Source organism: Varanus komodoensis, unplaced genomic scaffold, assembly GCF_004798865.1.
Source record: "Varanus komodoensis strain SLA01 unplaced genomic scaffold, ASM479886v1 scaffold11, whole genome shotgun sequence".
NCBI classification, from domain to species: Eukaryota; Metazoa; Chordata; class Lepidosauria; order Squamata; family Varanidae; genus Varanus; species Varanus komodoensis.
In genome coordinates, this window is record NW_025335317.1 from 15,976,118 (window position 1) to 15,997,680 (window position 21,563).

Below are 21,563 nucleotides of genomic sequence, written 5' to 3' on the forward strand. Positions count from 1 at the left end.
AGAAGTACGGCCTTCTAAATGTTGTTGGACTCTGATACCCTCCAGACACAGGCATGCTGGCCAGTGGTGAAGGAAGATGGGAGTTGCAGAGCAACAACATCTGGCGGACTGCAGGTAGGTTCTCCATTCCTGGCGTAGTTGGATGAGGCTGTTACTCAAATGTGGAAAATTGTGTCTTGAAACTGGTGCTTAAAGAGCACTGCTGACACTGACGGGACACAACAGATGCCGAGAAGCAATAACACCCAGCATAAACAGCTGATGCTTATCGCCTCGTCCAAACCTGAAAATATATGAAGTCTTTTATTGTGCAGGACAGCTTTATCACTTACTCTGCAATTACATCAGCTTTATAACATTTTGTTTGATCCCTGCCACCCCGAACGGCCTGGCCCGTTCATTTGTTATGAATTTAGAAAGGGATGGTGAAGGCCTTCAGGAAATTAAAACCCCTCCATAACTGTATTACTCATCAACTGCACTTGCTATTCCTGATTAATATGACGGTATTGTCCTATTTCTCAGACGAAAAGGAAGCAATCTCTCTTGCTGCTTAGTCATTGAGAGATAAGGAGCTAGAATGACAGCCTATTTGCTTTCATGCTAGTCGGCATGAGGTTGTATTTCAAGTTTGGAGGCGTGGGTTGCGATGTAAATGGGACTTCAAAAACAGGGGGCTTTTTTAGCCCAGGATCAGTGCCAGCTCCAGGTTTTGGAGCACACCCTCGGTGGGGCCCCCTTCTTCCCTGTGTCTCCCTTCTGCCTGTCACTCCCACCAGTTCCTTCTCCTCCTCCTCCAGACGCTTGCTTGACTGGCAGAACAGGTAAGCAGTGGCAGCTACTGCCCTTCCTCCTCATTTTCAGCTCCAATGTCCTAGAGCAAGATACAGGTGAACAAGCAGGTGGCCACAGTGAAGAAGGGGAGCCGTTCCCGGTGGTTCTTAGCAGACAGGCCCTGCTGGTTGTTGAGCCTTCAGCAGGTGCCCTGCCCAATTTCATATAGTGTGCAATTGGACCTTGTAATTAGGGTTCGTGAGTAAAACACCAGTAACCAGTAGTCACCGGTAGCATCAGGAGAGAGCTATTATTGAAAAGATGAAGTGTTTCCCAACATAATTCTGGAGGCTGGTGAATGGAATGGAGCAATGCACCCCAGAAACACAGAAATGGGAAGCTTCCTTGTATCAGGACATAGCATTAATCTGTTAATCTGCAAGGTCCCATGAGTCTGTGGGACTCTGATGAGCAATATGGCAGGGCCAATGATATGCATTGAAGCTGAGGCTCCGTGCCTTTGGCCCAGAGTAAATTGCCCCTCACCCTTCTCAGTACCTTTGCAGCTATCATGTAAGTGGGTTAGTATTCTTATGCTCATAATATACTTTCCAGTGCATTTCCAGAGTCAGTTCAGGATGCTGCTTATTCAGACCAAGACATTTGATTGACCACATAAATTCCCACATAAATCTTTTTACCCACTGTGTCTACTGCACCAAACATTGTACTACATCCTGTTGCCTTCAAAAAAATATTTACCTAGACATATGATAGGACCTGTCCAGTGGCCACATGCTGCTTGTGGAGTTTCTTAAGAAAGGACTGACAGAATGTTTTTACTGAAGCTCTCGGCTAAACAGTGAAGACTTTTTCATTCCCCAAGCATTTACTTAGTTTTTCTTCCCCTTCTGCGCTACATGTTCTTGATTTTCTTCCTATGAGTCTAAAAATAAATTGTCATGAATGTAAGTTGTCTTTCTGAGGTCAGAAAGGGGGGAACTTTAAATAATTTTAAGGATCATAGATGGAGGGCTGGGACTGATGGATAGGAGCTTTCCCACAGTTGAGAATGAAATTGGATCTCAGTTTCATATTCAGTTCTCTGTATACCCTGGGAGTTCATGGCTGAGTTGAAAGCAGAATGGGATCATAGGCTCAAACTTTCTAGCATTTTGGTACAGAAGAAGCTACTGTATTGGCAAGGAAACCTACTGACCCTTCTAGATTTGACAGGAATAAGTAGGCTTCAAAAGTCAGTGGGGATATTTGTGGTTTTGATAGTGTTATGAGTAATTTTCAAAATTACTGTGTTGGAGAAGATGGTGTCTCCTTTGTTCTTACAAGCACAGGGTTAAAGAGAAAAAATGTGTGTGTATAGCTGTAGACAAGAGATAACAAGAAGGAACCAGGCCAAGGATGAATGTTTGAGCTCCATCTTGAAAGGGTCATCCTTAGATAAGGTATGAATGGAGGGAGGACAATTTCTAGCCTTGCGAAGGGAGGGGACTATAAGAAAGTTATCAGAGGATGAAGTAAACTATAATAACATTGTTCTTATTAATTACTGTGCTGTTCCAAGGCATTCTGCCTTACACGTGCAATATAGCGACAGCATCGCCTGCCATATTCTTAATAAAAATTGCTGGTTTGCTTGATTTGGCCCATTTTATGCACGATGTAACAGCTGCCAAGGGCAGCTTGCATGTTCACAAAATGGCAGCCATGGTGGACATGGACAGTCACCAAAAAAAACTCATCTTCCAGAAAGTAAACTGGTGAGACAAAAAGAAACCAGGTTTCCAAGTATGCTAAGTAAATGGCAGAGATGCAACATGCAAAACCATTTTGAACCTCTACAGAACGATGGTGCTGGACATTGGCACCTTACCTTGTAGCATGAAAACCCCCAGTTAAAGTGTGTGAGTGTATCTGTAGGTGGGTGTTATCTATGGGCACACTAGTGACCTGGCACCACGAGCTTTTCAACAAACCTACGTTGTGGAAAGTAGCCTTGTTTTGTTTTGTTGTTTTGTTTTAATCCAATACAAAATGTATACCACCCAAGAAGAGAGCAGAAAAGAAAGTGATGCATTCTGCTAGACTTGCCTCTTAAAATCCTGGTCTGTGCTATAATTCATTCTAATTGTTAAACAAAGAGAATGAAAACTAATACCAAAAGAGAGCAGACAAGAATTATGCACAATTTCAAAATATTTAGACTTTATTCATACAAAGGGAACCGATCAAATAGAAGAAGCAAAACCAGCATGCGCATCTCCTTTGTGTGTTAGATAGAGCCATATAAGTTACCATTACAGTTTTACTCATATATAATAGAATAATATTAAAGATGAAAGTTTTAAAAACCATTTCCAACTAAATTAAATTTTAAATGACTGACAATAGACTGCTACTATGTTTTGTCACCCACAGGTTTGCTTTCTGTACACCAAAAAGACTGGTACTGAGCCCCAATCTTTATTTTGAATTAGAGAACTTATTTAAGCTAAAGGCTTAACATGTGAAAGTGATCTCTGATGGAAATTAACAAAACACAATTCAGATCCCATCTCTTTCCCAACTTTCATCTCCACAGCAGTTCTATTTGATTATCTAGATCTGTGTAGAGGAATTAAGCAAAATAACTAAGCAAATCATCCACAGCTTCATTTCATGGGCATCATTCTGCATGCGGAACTGGAATTCCACCCTTGCGTTAGGGGTGAGGCTCAGTGAACCAACTTCCAAGCCATGACTTTCCCTCTCCATCTCAACTTAATCTTTATATAGTCACATGGCATTCACATCCTTTCAAACCTTGCTCGTTTCTCAGCCTTCTACAGCAGCCACTACAAACAGTATCAATACAGTACTGCTAGGATGTGATAAAGACTAAGTGGTGCCTGGATCACACTAATCAAGGCTCTTCAGGGGGCATTTGACTTGTCACAAGCCAGGTCCCCCCCCCCACCCCCGCCTGGCCTGTCACACTTCTAAAACACAGGAAATTCTCTGGCAAAAGTTCTTTCTTCTGCAGTGCATTCCCAAGCCTCTTCTCTGTCCATCGCCCCTCTAGTTGATCGGCCCATCTCTCCTGATGTCACGTCATGAGGTCAAGAGTTGTACCAGGCTCAGCTGGCTGCTGTTCTCCCACACTCCTTCCCTGCAGTTTTTACTATTCTCAACATCCACCTAAACATCTTTGGAGGGTGCCCTTAAGAGAAGCCCCTCCACGTCTTCCATTTCAATATCTGAGAATTCTGGTTCCCAGGACCCTTTGTCTCTTGACGAGACCACGTCTGCCTAACCTTGGAACGCGCGTCAATTTCCTTCCCGACATTACCTTTCTTCCTTTCAATCAGAATCCTCCGTTGCCATTCTAGACTCCTCATCTCTTCTGCCATCAAGCACTGCAGGAAATTAGATTATCCTCTAGTAATGAACAGGAAAATGCAGCTCTTATCCTCTGATAACAAATACAAAGTGATGATCTGGCTACACACTGCTTAAATAATTCCACTAACACATTCTGCTTTTGGTAATGCATGATAGGCAACCATTTCCAGAGGGACTGCTATGTTAAGGGTACTCCAGCAATAACAACATCTCACGGCACCTTCAAATTTAAGGTCTAAAAACTATGGCCAGTATCCCATGCTGCCCATCCAAGTTCAGGGCCCATCGCTGTTTCTGTTCCTTCTGTGAACTTCGCCAGCCTGCCCCATCCTAGAAATGAGCCATTCATGTTGCCCCAGAACTATTAAAGCTCCGTTCTGTGAATGGTGCATATTGTTTGAGGAACAGAATCAACAGGGCTGGCTGCATGCAGACAGTAACAGTTGAATTCTGTCCTATTTTGTTCTGGCATCAGTTTTTATGAACTGAGGTCCACTTCATCTGTTTCATATAGTGTTATCAAGAGTTTCAGCTATGTAAAGACCATACATATACACAAATTCACACTGAAGAAGGTAGGGGGCCAGATCAAAAGCAAATTAGATAAAGAAGCACTGGTCATGACAATCACATTATTAGCAGAGGTCAACCCTAAAGCACCTGCTGCTGGTAACACAAGCATCCTATTCAGTCAATGACCAAATAGACAGCCTCACAACATGGAAATCTATGGAGGAACCAGAACAAAACATCTCATTGAGAAATACACATAGCTGCATATAAAGCCCATAGTTGACCTGGAAGCTTAGTAATTTGGTGCATTCTGTAATTCTTAACAGTAGGTTATACTTCTGTGGTAGCATTATTATTTAATTATTCCAATACTACCATCAATGTGCATGATGCTTCAGGAATTTCACAAACAGAAAAAAAAGAGTGACAGCCACAGGTTGCTTCTAATCTGAATTGTGGCCAAAGTGAAGGCCAAAAGATGCATTACACAGGAGCTTTGGGTTTACAGTTCCATAAATTATTGTATTTTTGTAAAAAGCAATCAAGGGGGCAAATTAATTACATTGTTATTTTGTATCTTGTTTTGTTATTTTATATCTCCCAATTTATTTCTAAATCAACATCTATATTAGCATATGCAAATTCTCTGCAATTTGTCACTTTCTTTTGTCCACTTCATTGCTGATAAATTTCCTCTTTTGGGGGATTCATAGGTGGCTACCTTAACAACAAAACTAAGCAGGTGAGAGATCCAGGAGCTTGGGGGCTGGCAAGGGAAAATTGGATGAGTTATTTCAGAGCACAAAAGGACTTTTGAACAGCTGAGGTTGGTAGGAGATCATGAGAAGGAACATAGCAGGAAATGACGGTAGAAAAACAGGATGGGTCAAAGTGAACTTGACCAGGAGCACAAGAGCGTGCGCAACAAACTGTTCAACAAAGAACAAAGGTCACATACACTTAAACAAAAAAGTTTGGGAAAAGGAACTAACTACACTTACATATCATTTATGCTAATAATGAATAAAGTACCTGTCTATCGTTTAAAAAACATAGTATTTTATAACAGAAACTGGCATGCATGCTACAAGATCTACATAATTATAAATACGAATATCTATAGACACAAGATGCAATTCTTTACAAACGTACAAAAATACTGAAACGGTGAACACAAGGTTCAGCACATATTTGGTCTTGCTTTATATTTCATAGTTTCTAAATTTCCGCAGGAGTTCAGATGGGGTGTCACCAGACCAGCGGAAACGCAAGTGCCAACAGTTTAGATCTGAAAACCCTGTTGGGGAAAAACATAGAGGAAATTGCACTTGGATTCAAATTAGAAAACTTTAATTTTATTAAGTAAAACTCCTATAGGACAGCCAACAACTCACTGCCCATTTATTTCTTTAAAAAAATGTAGATGGAGGAAGAAGAAATGTGTCTATTCATGTTGTGCACATGACTCAGCCTAGCACTGGTTTGGACCAACACACACACCCTTTCAAAATCCCTTGAAGATTCCCAGATGGATGTGGATTCTCCTTAATTTGAAAAGCGTTGTGTCTGAGATGATACAAGAGTTGTACCATCTGCCATGTTTGATCTGCGATTACTCATTCATACACAGAGAAACAGCTAAGAGTCTTGTGGCACCTTAAGGTCTAGCAAGTGTATTTCTTTAGGCAGATGCTTCCATGGCCACTGCCCACGTCATGAGATGGAAGCAGACAGTGTCCACAAAAGCTTATACAAAAATAAATTTATGTCTTTAAGATGCTACAAAACTGTTGTTTTCGTTGCTTCATCTGCCATAGCTACCCTTCAGGAGATTCATACAAGCAAGTTCCACCTAGATACTGCAGTGCTCAAGGGATAATCACAAACATACAGACCACTTTCTGCTGAAGCTTATAAAAGACGAGAAGCAATACTAGAAAAGACTTTTTGATACGGCAAGTTAACCAAGGGCTTTTGCTATGGCAAACTTATGAACTTCCAGTACTTCATGCCCCTACGGACTAGAATTCTAGCAGGGAATCTGGTGCCCACTCCTGATGTTTTGGAGAACAGCTTCCATTATATCCTGACCACGGCCCATGCTGGATTTCTGCAAGTTGTATTCTGGAAGGCACCAGCTGCCTACTCCTGTAACAGGACTCGATCATTTGTACACACTCAACTTTTACTCGAATTTCTGGTTAGGAGGGAATCAGATGGGCTGCGCATACATGTTTTATTTATTTATTTAGGAAACTTCTATGCCGCCCCATTCGCCGAAGCCTCGGGGCGGCTTACATCCATAAATAAACATCCTTAAAATAATATAAATTAACACTATAAATTAAGTCGCCCTGGCCAAAGAATAAAATGAATAAATACTATTAACAATTAAAATGATGTTTGAATAAAAAGGTCTTCGCCTGGCGCCGAAAAACAAATAACGACGGCGCCAGGCGGACCTCTCTGGGGAGCGCATTCCATAGATTGGGCGCCACCGCAGAGAAAGCCCTCCTCCGAGTACTTACCCTCCTAATTTCCTTCACGGAGGGCTCCCGAAGGAGGGCCTCTCCCACAGATCTCAAGGGGCAGGCGGGCATATATGGACGTAAGCGCTGTTTTAGGGCTTACGTGGGTCACAGATGCTGGAAAAGCATAACTGATGTGCATACAAACACAGTGAAGCAGCGTCCTAAAATTAGTCTTAAGAGTGGCTACGCATTTTGCTGATTTCAATCCCGTCTCAGTCATCTGAAAGTGACTGCATCTAGCACTGAAATCTTTCGACAAGCAGACTACTTACCAGGGGAATCAGGGCTCTTAGGTGAGAGCAGCTTCCCATCCATGGGACCAGAGGCTCCTAGACCCTTTCTCTCATCCAGCACTTCAGCATTCTTGTTTTCAGCCTTCTGAGAATGACTGTCATTCAGATTTAAGTCCGGTGCTTCCAGCATTGGCTCTTTTTTACCTCTGACAGCCCAGTGCATTGACTAGACAAGAAAGGAAGGGAAGAAGATTGCTTTTATGAACTGTATTGTAGTGCATTTGCTCATCAAAAGTTGCCCTCAAGAACAAAGCAGAGGCAAACAGATGTTTGAAGAGACGTTGAAAACTAGTCTTGTGGAATTCTAGTGTTACTTGGAAGGGATCCTATACATATGACTGCAGATGGGGAAGAAAGGAGCTGAATTTGGGAGTAGTTCATGATTTGTTGCAGGTTGTGCTACTGTTGCGTAGAGGAGAGGAGTTCATTTTAAAAGCTGGTCAGGAGATTTGGTGGTGGTAAAATGGGGAATGGGGAAAGTAGAAGCCGCTTTTACTTTCCCAGGCATTTTAAATCTGTTTCTGTTTGAAATCTGGTCCTGTATTTTCAATCTTTGCACTGCTGCTAAGTTCTTCGGGTTTTTTATACTGCATTTAATGCTTATATTATTATTTCATTGTGTTGTATGTCATGGTTTTAATGGTTATGAACTGCCGAAAGAGTTTTGGCTATTAGGCAGTAGAAGAATGTCATAATAAATAAATCTCCCACCACCACCCTCACCCAAACTATATTACGCAGCAGACAACGTTCCTTCCCACAGACTGGCATCATTATTCTATTTCCCAGGAAGTGCTGATGCATGGACTCACTGTTTTGACAGAGTCATTCAGAGCTTCCCACTGCTGAAACGGGATCGCAATTTTGCTTCTCCGCCAGTAATCGTAACGATCTCGGCTTTCTTCATTGGTAAGAATCTCTTTAGCGTGCTGCAGCTTTTGAAAATTCTCCACTGTAAACCAGAGGGAAGAAAGCTTTAACAGAAATATTCCAAGATGTGTCAAATCATAATGAAATTAATCTCTTGTAAGATCTGAATCCCCAACGTCACTTTTGCCTTTATTACAACAGAAGCAGGGTTGGCTTGCTGCTTTGAAGGCTCAGTAGTCATTCAACATTCACTCCTAAATGAACTGCAAATAGTTCTTTAAAAAAAGAAGCCCAGACAGAGAAGTTCTCCCAGAGTCCAGTCCTGGGAGTTGTGCTCTGGGGAAACAGAGCTCTCCAGTGCGCTTCTGCAGGCTGACCTGACAGGCCAGAAGGAAAATGGGGGTGATTTTCGCCTCTCTGTCCTCTGTCTTTATTTTCTTCGTATCCTGGCTTCTCCCCTCCCCTCAGCACACCCCTTCTGGACCTCTCCAAGCAGGGCCATCTTAACACATGGGCCTGATGGGCACTTGCCCATGGGCCCCATACTAATCTGTGTATGTTAACCCTTGGAAAATGGGAAAACTTCCAAAATTAACAGTAGTTGTAGTTGTTGTAGGGGCCCCAGTACACTGCTTTGCCCGGGGCCCATAATGCTGTTAAGACGGCCCTGACTCCAAGGCAGCAGCAACCTGCAACCTGAAAGCAGCCAATCCAGCTGTGGGTGGAGATGGGTAGGAGGGAACAGATAATGGTCTGAAGGTCATAGGAAGGTCTACAGCCTTGGAGGGGAGACTCAGAAGAAACTTATGGTCCCTGAGATACTTTCCTGGGATTGCTCTTCAAATACATCTGTTGGTCAAAGCAACAAAATATAATATACTGTCTTTTACACATTACCTAAGAAAGCTGATGGCATTGAAAGAAAGATTAGTTGCTTGTGTTACATACAGAATAGATGAAGTGCTATCCTGAATCAAATGAAAGGCCTATCTAGAACAGCATTCTATTCTCTCAGTGGCCAGCTAGATAATTGTAGGAAGTCCATCGCAGGGGGCAAGCACATTAACACCATCCCTCAAATGTCACCCAATAACTGGTATGCAAAGAAGGACACACGTCCTACTTTTACCTTTGGCTAACGAGGCTTTGCATTGTTCCCAAATCCTGAAAAACTTATCTGACCAAAGATAATAGTGGAGTAAATTATTGCACATACAGTATATCAATTGCTTTCTTTCATATATCACTTTGAGCTCAATCTCCTGCTCAATCCTGAATGCATGAATTCAGTGAGTCACTTCCAAGCAAGCAAGCATTTGGTCAAAGCCACAGTGGGATGAGTCACCATAACCCATGGGTGATTTTACCCATGGGTTGTCAAGGACGAGAGAGAGAAGGAACAAGTTCATCTGCTGCCTCTGGGGTGCTTATCATTCCCACTTTCATTAACAACCACAATCACCCTGTTTGTGAGTTATTGTGATGTTTGAATACATGCTTGTTTAGGGTTAAAAACCAGAGTTGACCCAACAATAATTAACTTTGGGTTGCTTAACCCCTGGACAATCCAGGGTGTCCAGATTGGACACCACAATAGCAACCTATTAATGAAGCAATTGTAGCTTGTTAATTAAAAGCAGAAACAACGAGATAACCTGGGGCAGTGTGTTCACTCACAATAACTTATGGGTTCAGTTTACAAATTTTGAGTTGCTGTACATAAGACAACTTTTTGGTATGTACTTCCTGAACGATCCTTTTGCAAGTGAAAGCAACTCTTCATCCCTAGACAATTAAATAAACTGTTTTGCAGGTAACACCACAGAGTATGGGTTGAGTAAGACTTCTTGAACTTGGGTTGTTATGTGCAAACCCAGAACTATGGGTTAACTATGGCTTGTTAACCACAAACAGAACAGTAAGAGAACCCACGGTTTGTTGATGAGTTAGGTACTCTGAGTTGTTTTATCTATGAGTTGTTATTACATATGAGTCCAGAACCAGTGATTGTTTCACCAAGCTAGAGAAGCAGTCAAAAACCACATTAGTAAAAAAAAGTGGGAGGGGGTGATATATTTGGCAGTATTACAAAGCTATAGAAGCATTTGGGGTACAGCAAGGAAGCAGTTGAAGGAGGAGAAAATCAAACAACCCATGTATTGGAAAAAACAACTTGCACTGTGTGTGATCATCTGGCAGACAAAACATGGGTAAACTTATTTCTTGTGAAGTTAGAATCCAGCATTCTGGATTGTAGAATTCCAGAGTTTTGACTCAAAAACAGCCCATGGATTCAAATTCTGGGTTGTTTAACCCCCAACAGTGCACAGTGCTGGGTTTGGATGTCACAACTAACGACCTAAGAATGGGACATTCCTGGGTTGTTTCGAAGGGGGAAATGGGAGGAGGCAGTATACTTGCTGAAGCTCAACTACACAAGGACCAGGATATTGGGTAAATCTCAAAGACTTGCCTTCATTATCATATATAATATACATCTAACAATGGTTGCTTGCTCATCATATGATGGATCTCATTTTTTCCACTGTCCTTGCACTAATAGAAACGCTGGCCACATCCTTAGTAACCACATGCATAAAGGGCATATTGTATCTATGAGTCACCTTTCTATTATATGATCATGATGGTGATTAATATTATTTGTTTATACCAGCTTACTAAAAACAGATATTTCTTTTGAAATCCATTGAACTCAAATGCTAACAGGGATTGGAAACATAAATTAAACGTCACACAGATTGACTTCATTTCTTCCCCCTTGGTTGTCTGACAGCTAATTCTTACATAGAAAGCAATTTGGATGATAGGGACATACAGCTTATACAATGATGTAAATCAGATGAAGTAGACACATGCATACATTGGAACCCTGATCCCAAAATGGATGTGTTGTGTAGATAGCTCACATATCTCAACACTCAGTTTTGTCCTGAAGGGGCCAGAGCTCATGGTCCAGCACTTGCTTTGCTTGCAGAAGTCCCAAGTTCAGCCCAGGAAGAAAAAGGAAAAATTCCAGCCCAAAAAGCTGGAGAACCCACTGCTAGTTGGTGACTGGATATGGATGACATGCGTTGCAGCAGTTTAAACTTTGCACTACCCGTGTTTCTCAGGTTCCCATGACATGACAATCCGTGACTGGGGGTTGCATATTCAAAACAGGCATCTTCCATGCATGCTCCCCAGCATCACCACGGGCAAAGTAACCCACAGTGGGCTCTTACGCTGCACAAACAACCTCGGTGTTAATAGTACTAGGCTTGATGGGTCAGTGGTCTAATGCAGTATGAGTTTCCTATGTTACCATACTTCAGCTGCAAATGGCAAGCAAATATCTATTTATCGAGACCCAAAAACATTTTTAAAAGGAAAAAATGACTTTGAACCATTTTGAGTGGTTCAAAGTGGCAGGGTTGGTTCTCCACAGTATTTTCTTCACTCTAGTTGTCCTCATTACAGCTTTTCCTCCAAGGTTCAAAATTGGTGCTTACCTAGGGGATCAGAAAGCCATTTGGGAGCAAATTGGGGTAGATAAACAGCAAGCATGGAAGGGGATAAAGCATTTTTACCTGCAATCTTTCTGCTCAAAATTGCCCCCTTCCAAAGTGTTAAAAATATGATGACAAAGAAAAGCTATACACTATATTGTATGTAGTGTATAGCTACGTTTTCAGAACAACAGTGGCACATGCTGATGTCCCATGGAAACCAATTGGCCTCCCCCAATATGCAATTGAATCCTACACACGCCTATTTGAAAGCCACTCCCTCTGTGCGCAATGAGTCTTACTTTGGGTAATATCTCTTGGATTGAATCAAAATATTGGCTTCTAAGCACCTTAGAGAAGAACAAAATTATTCTGCTTCCACTTCCTCAACAACCCATAAAATACTAACTGAATTTTCAATTTGCCTATTTATCACCTACTCCAGTCTTAAGGGAATCGTTACTTTTGAAGCAAGTCCAACTGAATTTGGACCAGACTCTACACATGCAACAGTTGGCTATGGCTTCCCAGCACATGAACAAATGTCGGATCCGTTAGATAGCATTCCCTCATTTTTCTCTGACTGATAGTCTAGCTCGGTGCGGACAGCAAATCTGGAAATAACATACATGCAGAGGAGTAATAATATAACATTCATTAGCCCTGAACACCAGCAAGCATGTTCCCACTCCTCACTCTGTTCACTAGTCATGAATGGAGTAGCTATCTGCATAAGGCTACAGACAAAATAAGAGCTAGATAGATATGCACATTCAGACCATACACACACATACACATTAATCTATCTATGGAAAACAAAATTGTAAAAATCCTGCAAATACAACAAAATCAGTAACCATTTGGAGCGTAGGCGACATCTGTAATACAGACCAAGAAAGCCGATGTTTGCATATTTTCTGAAAGCTATTTCTGGTTTAAGAAATAAGGATACACTTTAACAGCTACAGCTTGGCAAGTTTCCTCCCTCAAAGCTGATGCCGAACTATGGTTAGCATGGAGAGAGATACCTGTACCATTATTTATTTAGAGAGAAATTATGCATCTGAGTTGTAAGGCAGCCTATTAAACATATGTTGCCAACCAACCACACTAACAAAATCAAGCAGCTATTATTCCTCACTAGAGGCAATGTTTGTGTAAATATTAGCACAAAAGATTGCAACTTGCTTATGAACAGAACATGTGCTGCTTAACTATGAATGAGCAAAAATGACAGGAAGGAAGCCAGTTCCAGTAAGTGCTAAAGCCAAGCATTTGCTTCCACTTGCTACCTGTCCCAGACAAGGTGATTGGCCTTACTTTGCCCAGGGCACCTGAAAGGTAGTATGAGAAAATTCTGGATTTGAGGTCCTCTACATTTCCAGATTGAAGGCAAGTGCCCTGCCTAAGGGACTCCCAGACTCCTGAAGCTAGAACTGGCTTTTCTGCTCTGTTTAGTTTTTAGAAGAAAAAGCGGAGAACCACATACCAGCTTGTGGATTCCCAGGATGCTTGTCAGGATGACACTCGAGTGCTCTCACCTTAAATTCAGAAACAATTTGTTCAACCTAGACAGAGAAACAGAGGAGGCACCCATCATTATTGACACAGATAAACTGGAGTTCGTTCGTAAGCATTCAACTTTCCTTCCTTAGGAAAACTTCTGGCCTTCAAATGCAAAGCTCACATGCAAGTTGTTACTTACAAAAGTATAGGGGAGAGTTATGCATGAGTCCATCAGCATGTGAAGCAGGAGCATCAGAGGCAAAGGAACATTCACACCTCCTTGTCTCTGCTAGGGTTGTAAGAACTGCATCAGAATGCAAAAGGGTTTGAAGCAATCCGTGGCTCCAGGTTGTGAGAAACCTGGTCTCTGTTTCTGGCCTACGACCATTTGGGGGAGTGGTTATTGCTTCTGTATTTATTGAAAACTTCAGTGCATTGGAAAGTGTTGATAAATATGTCTTTAGATTACGCATTCCTCAGTAATATAAACTGATACTGTGTCTTAATGATTGAGATTGCATATTTTGTCATTATTTTAAAATGCTATGTTAGTAAACTGAATTGATTGAGATATTATGGTAAGGCTCTATTACTATAATTGATGTGCTGATTTGCATCTTCATTGCTCTTCTTGCATTGTGAACTCCTTGCACATTTTGTGTAGAAAAGTGGCATTTGTTAAAAGTGATGATGTCTGATTGATTTACTGATTTTACAGCATATATGTGCTGGAAAGCTTTGATTGGCAACAAATTCCACTTCCCAACATGAATTCTTGCAGAAAAAGAGCTACCAGCACCATCTTCACAGTGTTTAAGGTAATTATATAGATATTCAGTAAGCCTTTCTGTGCTATGGCTTGCAGCTAGAGGGAGAGACAGCCATCAAAATAAAGACAGAAAACTGGAATCTGCACACCATTAATTCCAAAGCAGATTCATGGAAGTCAAGGTCAGACTTCATAGGAAGGTGTTTGAGACCCAAAATGGGATAATGAGCATCAGATTATTAATCACAGTAAAGGGAACGTGGATTCCAAATATTCATGTCCACAACACTCTGGGTTGAATCCAGATTGAGTTGCACCTAAAGTTGACCTTTAATACATTGGGTTTTTAATTAATTGCAACTAAATTAAATGACATGGATTTGAATTGGTCAAGTCTAAAAACAAGTCTATCAGGATTCTGCCAACTGTATTTCTTCCTATGTATCTAGATTGCTCTAAAAATTAAGTTGGTATACTGAGCATAGTATATCACACGATTCTCAGCAAGCTCATGCACAACATCTTAATGTATATCATTCTTCAACAGAGGAACAGATTTCAAAACCTGTAAAGATCTTCCGGTCAAAACAGTCTTTGAGTTGACTTCAACAATCTCAAGAAACAGCTTGGGGCCAGATTACATGAGGGGTTGTCTCCTCTCACATGTACCTGCCAAGATTGTTTGGAATGGACTGTCTACAGCCAAAGAAATGGAGCTGTGTGAGTCTTTCCCCAAGAGGTTGCCTTGGTGCCCAGGATGCACTCTTTTTAGCATCAGATGAGGCCTTATTTTCCCAGGCAGTTGAGCCTTTCAGGTTCTGCTGTGTTGAATCTATTACTGTGTTTTAAAACTTTCTACTGGTGCTAGGTCTTATTGTTATTTTACACTGTACTGTTAAACTTATATACTGGCTATTATTATGTTGCACTTCATGGTTTTTAATTGTTGTGAACCAACCAGAAAGCTCTGGCTACTGGGAAGTATAGAAATATCCCTAGTTATTGCATCTACCACAACTACATATTAATTTTTTAAAAAAATTCAGAACATATAGACTCTGGCTGCAGTCCTATGCATTCTGCCTGAGATTAAGTCCCATGGAGTGCAGTAAAATTTATTTCTGAATACATGTGCCTTAGACTGTAGCAAGAGTAGCTTTCTAACAGCAACCAAATTTACTTTCAGAGCTGCCCAATAAACAGATTTATACTGTCGAAACAAAGCTGTGCAGAAATTGTTTTCAAAAGCTTTTATTTTGGATTGGTTCAAAAAGCTGAACTGAGTGAAATAACTGACCAACCAGTAGAATCATTTCAGGAAAAAAATTGAAGAAAAAAGTACAAAGTACACAATCCAGTTGTGCACACAAACACACACACAAACCAAACTGCAAGCAGAACAATTATCTATATATCTATCAAGAACTATTCTTACTGTAGACAATTCGTCACATCCTAGTAAACTGTAGTAATCTTCCATGTCCTCTGGTCTGGAGTTCAAAATAGCATCCATTTGTTTCAATCCGGCACGCACTTTTCTGTTTTCTGAAAAACAAGATACAGGAACAATAAAGATGCTTTTTAAACAGCTACAGTGTAACTGAGGGAGTCACACAGACCAGATAGATTTAGTGATGCTGAAGGTTCTCTACAGCTGGTTTTATGTACTGAGATGTCACCCGAGACTCCGAAGTCACACCCTCCACTTAGCCTGCTTTCATTGGTGGAAGCAAACAATGAACAGCATGTACAAATGCAAAGCTCCATGGGATTTGTAGTTTCCAGAATCATTTGAAAAATAACCCATCGCTGTGATTCATGTTTCTACCTGCAAAGAACTTTCAGGATATTACAAAATAAAAAGGTCTTGGTATTAGTATTGCAAATGAACTGTTTTAACAGAAATTGTCTGATTCTACATGGATTAAGCTTCTAGATTTAAAAAGTGTATTCTTAGGCAACAACAAATCAGAAACCCTTAGAATCAGAAACAAATTATTTCTATTCTTCCCTTATCACTATTACAACAAATAAAATATCATCAGTGCACATGACAGTTTATACCTGGATGAGAAAACAGGAATCTGAAAAGACGGGGGGGGGGGGGTTGTTTTGCCTGTTAATGCTCATTTCACACATACCCTTGAAATGGAGGGGCTGCATGGCAGAGAAGGTGCTTTGCATGTGGAGGGTCCCAGGATCTCCTTATAGGAAAGAATCCTGCTGAAACCCTGGACAGCCTCTGCCAGTCAGTGTTGACAGTGCTAATTTAGATAGATGATGGTGGTGATGATGATGATGATGATGATAACATTTCTATGCCATGTGGTTCAGTATAAAGTGCCTTCTTATGTCTGTGTAGTCTAATATCATGCCCAAGAATTCAGTATCCCATTTAGGGTTGCACTGCTAAATCAGATGTGTAGAAAAGGTACCCAAACGGTGCATATCTTTCATGACAGTTGTTGCTTCGGGCTGTGGCAATGATGCTGGTCCTATTAATCCTGGGCTTTCGTTTCATATATAAGGGCAAAGTCATGGACCTGCTTCAGGGTGCCAGGCACTCAAAACACTCCATTGGGAAAGAAGCCCATAACAACAGTGGATATTTCGAAGACTGCTCTTCTTCCCTAGAACCACGGCTAGTGGCTGTAAGCTACCACATATTCATTTTCATTCTTCCAACATATACATGCTTTATACTTCATTTCACTTTTTGTTCCTAATTGCCCACACAATTTTCAGGCATTTCTCCATACACACTTCCTTCTCTGGGAATCACAACCCACACTGAATTTGTACTTATGCAACTGCACTTGTACATACACAATTTGCGGCTTGTAAAGATGGTTTAACAACTACTAGACAAATATGACTGGTGAAATTAACTGTCTAGTGACAATGGATGCAATGCTGCAAATAACATTGATCTTGAGAGAGTGAGAGGGTAGGATACTGGGCAGGAAGAGAGAACAGAGTGATACTTTCATGAAGAGTAAGGTTTGAACAGAAATATTCCAACATGAGAAAAGCAAAATTTGGAGCACTGGACAGGGCAATATGCTATCTCTGGAGCAGCCTAGTATATATCATTGTGTGATTTTGTACAGCCAACCACATGCACAAAACATCATTCTTTATGACCTGGCTTTAGTCATCAGTCAGCTTACATCTGACTGCTTACATAATATTATATAGAACACAGGTGAGCTGCAACATTTTGCCCTGTCCCAACTGCCTTTGGAGGTAAGCCTCTTGTACACACTTTTATCTGATCAGTCGGATGCCACCACGGCCCCCTTTTCCCTCTCACCTTGAGTAGGGAATTGTGAAAGCAATGAGTTACTTATCTGCCCAGGATGAGGTAATGGCCAGCTGAGTGCCCCCATCCCCTGGGGGCAGAGAAGGTGTTTCACTTCACCCATAGGTGCAGCTACATAAAGCACAGGTAGACTGAGCTGAATGTGGCATATGGGAAGAGAAGCCTCTATTGGAATTGCCAGAAATTCATTCTTCCAAACTGAAGGCTATTATTTATTAAAGAACTAATGAGACTATAAAGGAAAAGCAGACTAGGTACCGGAAAACAAAATAAAGGTTTTGCTACCCTATGCTAAACCATTGAGGTAAATGCAAATTATGCAGCAGTCACCCGGAACATGCAAGCCATTTTGGGGTAGTCAAAGGAGGGGTGGACCAGAGACTAGAGCACCCAGGTTGATGAAGTGATAGCCAGATTCCATGTTTATTAAGTTGGGGGGGGGGGGCGGGGGTTGAACACCCAAGGTTTTACCAGTCGGGAACAACACATAAGCAGGAAAAAAATCTTCCCTCATCTTCTCAATCTGGGCTATTTATTTATTACATTTATATCCCAACTTTCTCCAATTGTGGAACTCAAGGTGGCTACATGTGGTTCCCAAGGGGTCTCCCCTCCAAGCTTAGGCCATCCACAGACCTGCTTAGCTTCAACATGGTGGATGCCTTATGTGCCTGCAGACCATACTCTAGCCATCTTGACTAGGAGGTATTAATAAGGAGATGGCAAACTTGATCCCACAAAGGGCTTCCTGTTTGTGAAAGTGTATTTTTCCAAGTGAGCCATAAATGTTAACATCTCGGTTAAAGATACTTATTGCTTCAAATTAATAGATATTAATGGACATGTCTACATTGCATGGGAAACCTATGGCCCATATGTAGCTATATGTGGCCCTTGGCCGAATTTTAAAAGCCATCTGCAAAACTCTGACGAGAACGATGCTCCTCCAGCAGCTTGTGGGCAGGAGAAAGAGGGGACGGGGTACCCCTGATCCCACCAACTGCCAGAATGTGGTCACTGACATGTTATACTGTACATACAAAATGGGCTGCAACAGAGAACTAGTTCCCCATCCCTGAGTTGAATCTTAATTTTTCCAGTGACCTTAACTGAAGAATTCCACTTTGCCTTCAGATTGTAGCAGATCTATAAATAATCTTCTTGCTACCTATGAGAAAGTCAAAATAAAATACCAAGAGTTTAGTAGAGTATGCAGTAGAAATACTGTTAAAGGATATCTAACATAATATGAAAGTTTGTGTAACAAAGAACACAGAGGATGTAATGGCAATCTGTAAATGAATTCTTGCTGTTCGCTTGTCTACAAGGTTACAAAACATAGCCTACAATACTGTTTACCCAAGGTTTTTAACAGAACAGACATGACGTAGAAAATGATGAAATCTAGTATCTGCAGTTCTGACAGATGTGGACAAAATGTCCTACATTATTGTTCCCCTGCCGCTCAAAAAACCCTCCTCTGCTTAAAGCGCTTGTTTATACCATAAGAGCCATAAAAGCAGTAATAAGGAACAGACAAATATAACTTTATTAGAAATGGCAACAGGCATTAACATTTCTGAACAGTCTGGCGCGTGACTTACTGATTCGTAAATAAGTCTTTGAAGTTAGAGTTCAGTCTTGCTGAAAGTCACTGACTGCAATAAATTTCTGTCACCAAGTATAATGGGGTACTTTTGGGGTTGTTTGCACACCCAATCCAATCTCACACATGAGAATTCTCTACTTCTAACATCAGTGGCAGTTCCATATTGCTGTGGGAGATTTACATGTTTTCATTCTCCTCCCCATTTCAACTAGAAATGTCTCCTTATGAGGAGAATATTTTCTTTCCAGCATGCTTAGTTTGAATGTGCGGGGTCAGATTCCACCTGAATTACTGTATAAAGTATACAGTTCAGCAGAAAAAAATGGCAAAATTCAGGGAATCCCAAAGTGACCATCAAATCCAATACAAAAGAAGGACAAGTTCTCATTACCAGTCTTTGGACAGAATTTGGTAAAGCTTAATAGGTCATATTAGGTCCAGGGTGAAAGTCATAGCAGATTCAAGGTGGTGATAGGTTCGTTTACTCTGAACTAGCCAGGCATTTCTGGACCAATTCAGACTAGAAATACACAAGTGCATGAATAAATGATGGTGTCTTCTTTTGGATCTGAGTACAGAACATTCTGGTTCAGTCAGGTGTTGGGCCCAGCCCTGCCAAGTTGCTTTTGGCTGGAGATGCTGGAGGACTAAATCTGCGATGTTCAGTTTATGAAAGCATCTGCTGTGCAGCTGAGCTACCTGGTGCCGCAAGGTCCAGAATCAGCTTGTAACAGATAACATTACCAAGAAGTGACACCCCCAGTATAACCTATTAGAATTGTTTTCATTGGAAGGTTACAGCCTAAGCAACAGACCTATGAGAATACTCACAGTTAGATGGAAAATCACAACAGGGAAGCTAATGGAAGAACAAAAACAAAATTACTCTCTGTGTAAAGATGCACTCAATCTCCAAAAAGCAAACACGAGTTGCTTCATACTGCTTATCGGCACATATCAAAGCACCTGAGCAATCTAAGCCTCAGAAACTGTCCATTGGCATTTAGTTGTTTACACCCATGTTCAGTGTTTTTCTTTTACTAGTCAAATTTTAAAGTATTCAAAGTCAACTGAAATGAGGACTTTTATATTAAGCATCAAGGGATATAATATTTTCAAGCCAGTTAATTAATGTATGCAATTCACCACTCAATGCTATTTGTGATTTAGAAACTCATTAATATGTGTAGTAGCTAAGTGCCTGACTAGTGAAAGTCCCCAGTACTTTTCTCTGTAAAAATCTTTCTCTGTAAAAAGTCCCCAGTACTTTTCTCTGTAAAACTCTTTCTCTGTAAAAAGTCCCCAGTACTTTTCTCTGTAAAAATCTGCTCAGGTGAGCTTAGTTTTCTATTTGCCTCCATGGAAGATTTGACCAAAACACATAAAGCATTTGATAGTCATATTGGCTGGCAAATGTGGGAGTAGAAGCTGATTACAAGACCAGCAGAGGGGATAACTTTTCCCCCAGAATACCCATTCATTATATGATTTCTGCAGGAAAAGAATACCTAAGAGGTTGCCCCCATAAGAATTCAGCTTTCTCTCCCAAAGCCCCAAAACAAAGGACTTAACAAAACCCTTCTTTTAACATCCTAAATATACACAGTAGCTTTGTGGAGAAGACTTCAGTAAGAAAGCCCTTTTAATACAGCATGCCTGAATATAAAAAGGAATTTATTTATGTCTTACTCATCTATTCGCATTATCTACTTGAGGAGAGTCTAGGGCACAGGCCAAATGTAGTACAGAGAGAATGATCTAAGAGACAGCATCTGGCATCCAGTTAGATAGTACATAGAAAGCTCTAAAAAGTCTCTGCTCAGTAAAAGTCAAGCCCCCTGCAAAGACTGAGGACTGGTCTGTTCAGTGACTCAGTAGCCTCCATTTCTGAGGTCAGCAAATTACCTAGTAGACATTTAAGAATACCTTTGTAATTACAGTAAACTTTAAAAGCTCAAGGTAGTTGGAATCTGTCAGCCTATTCAAAAAGAGGGATTAAGGTTTTTATTTGGTTCCATTTTGGAGGACGGAAAAGTGAGATCAGCTGGACAATAAGTTTGCCTGGAAGGGTGACAGCTAACTAGATACTGTAGTTTGCAGTATGAATCTATCCTAGAAGAGGTTTCTCAGCATGCCACTATGTCAGATAGCTCTGGGCAGGGATGGTGTTGTGAGTCAGAACAATTGCTATCTTAACTTCTACCACAAGCTCAGGGCACATAAGAACACTTAAAAATAAAACAAAATACAATTTAAGAAAGAAAGAAAGAGACCAACCCAATTGCACCTGCTTAATCTTGACCCTTGAACAAGAATCCAAAGCAAAAGGATTTATAGCTTCTCCAGAGTTTTATAAAGGATCATGCGACCACCTTTGCAGAGGATTAGAACTATTCAGCAAGACTTTATTGGTACTATTGCTTATTGTGGGGGTGAGGGTGACGGTGTTCAAGGACAGGCTGGACATGCAC

General features: G+C 41.0%; 1 protein-coding gene across 2 annotated transcripts; it reads right to left on the reverse strand.

The window, feature by feature from the left end:
* Positions 1 to 2,973: 2,973 nt before the first annotated feature.
* On the reverse strand, positions 2,974 to 18,653 carry DNAJC12 (DnaJ heat shock protein family (Hsp40) member C12). 2 transcript variants are annotated; one of them, XM_044420425.1, is made up of 6 exons: positions 18,588 to 18,653; positions 15,597 to 15,706; positions 13,376 to 13,454; positions 8,323 to 8,462; positions 7,490 to 7,676; positions 2,974 to 5,983 (listed from the first exon to the last, which is right to left on the reverse strand). In XM_044420425.1, the coding sequence occupies exons 2-6, from the start codon at positions 15,672 to 15,674 to the stop codon at positions 5,889 to 5,891; spliced, it is 579 nt and encodes a 192-aa protein (XP_044276360.1). In that variant the 5' UTR covers positions 15,675 to 15,706; positions 18,588 to 18,653; the 3' UTR covers positions 2,974 to 5,888. The 2 variants fall into 2 exon arrangements, with proteins under 2 accessions (XP_044276360.1, XP_044276359.1); XM_044420424.1 differs by lacking the exon at positions 18,588 to 18,653 and having other exon boundaries at positions 15,597 to 15,854.
* Between the last annotated feature and the right edge of the window lie 2,910 nt (positions 18,654 to 21,563).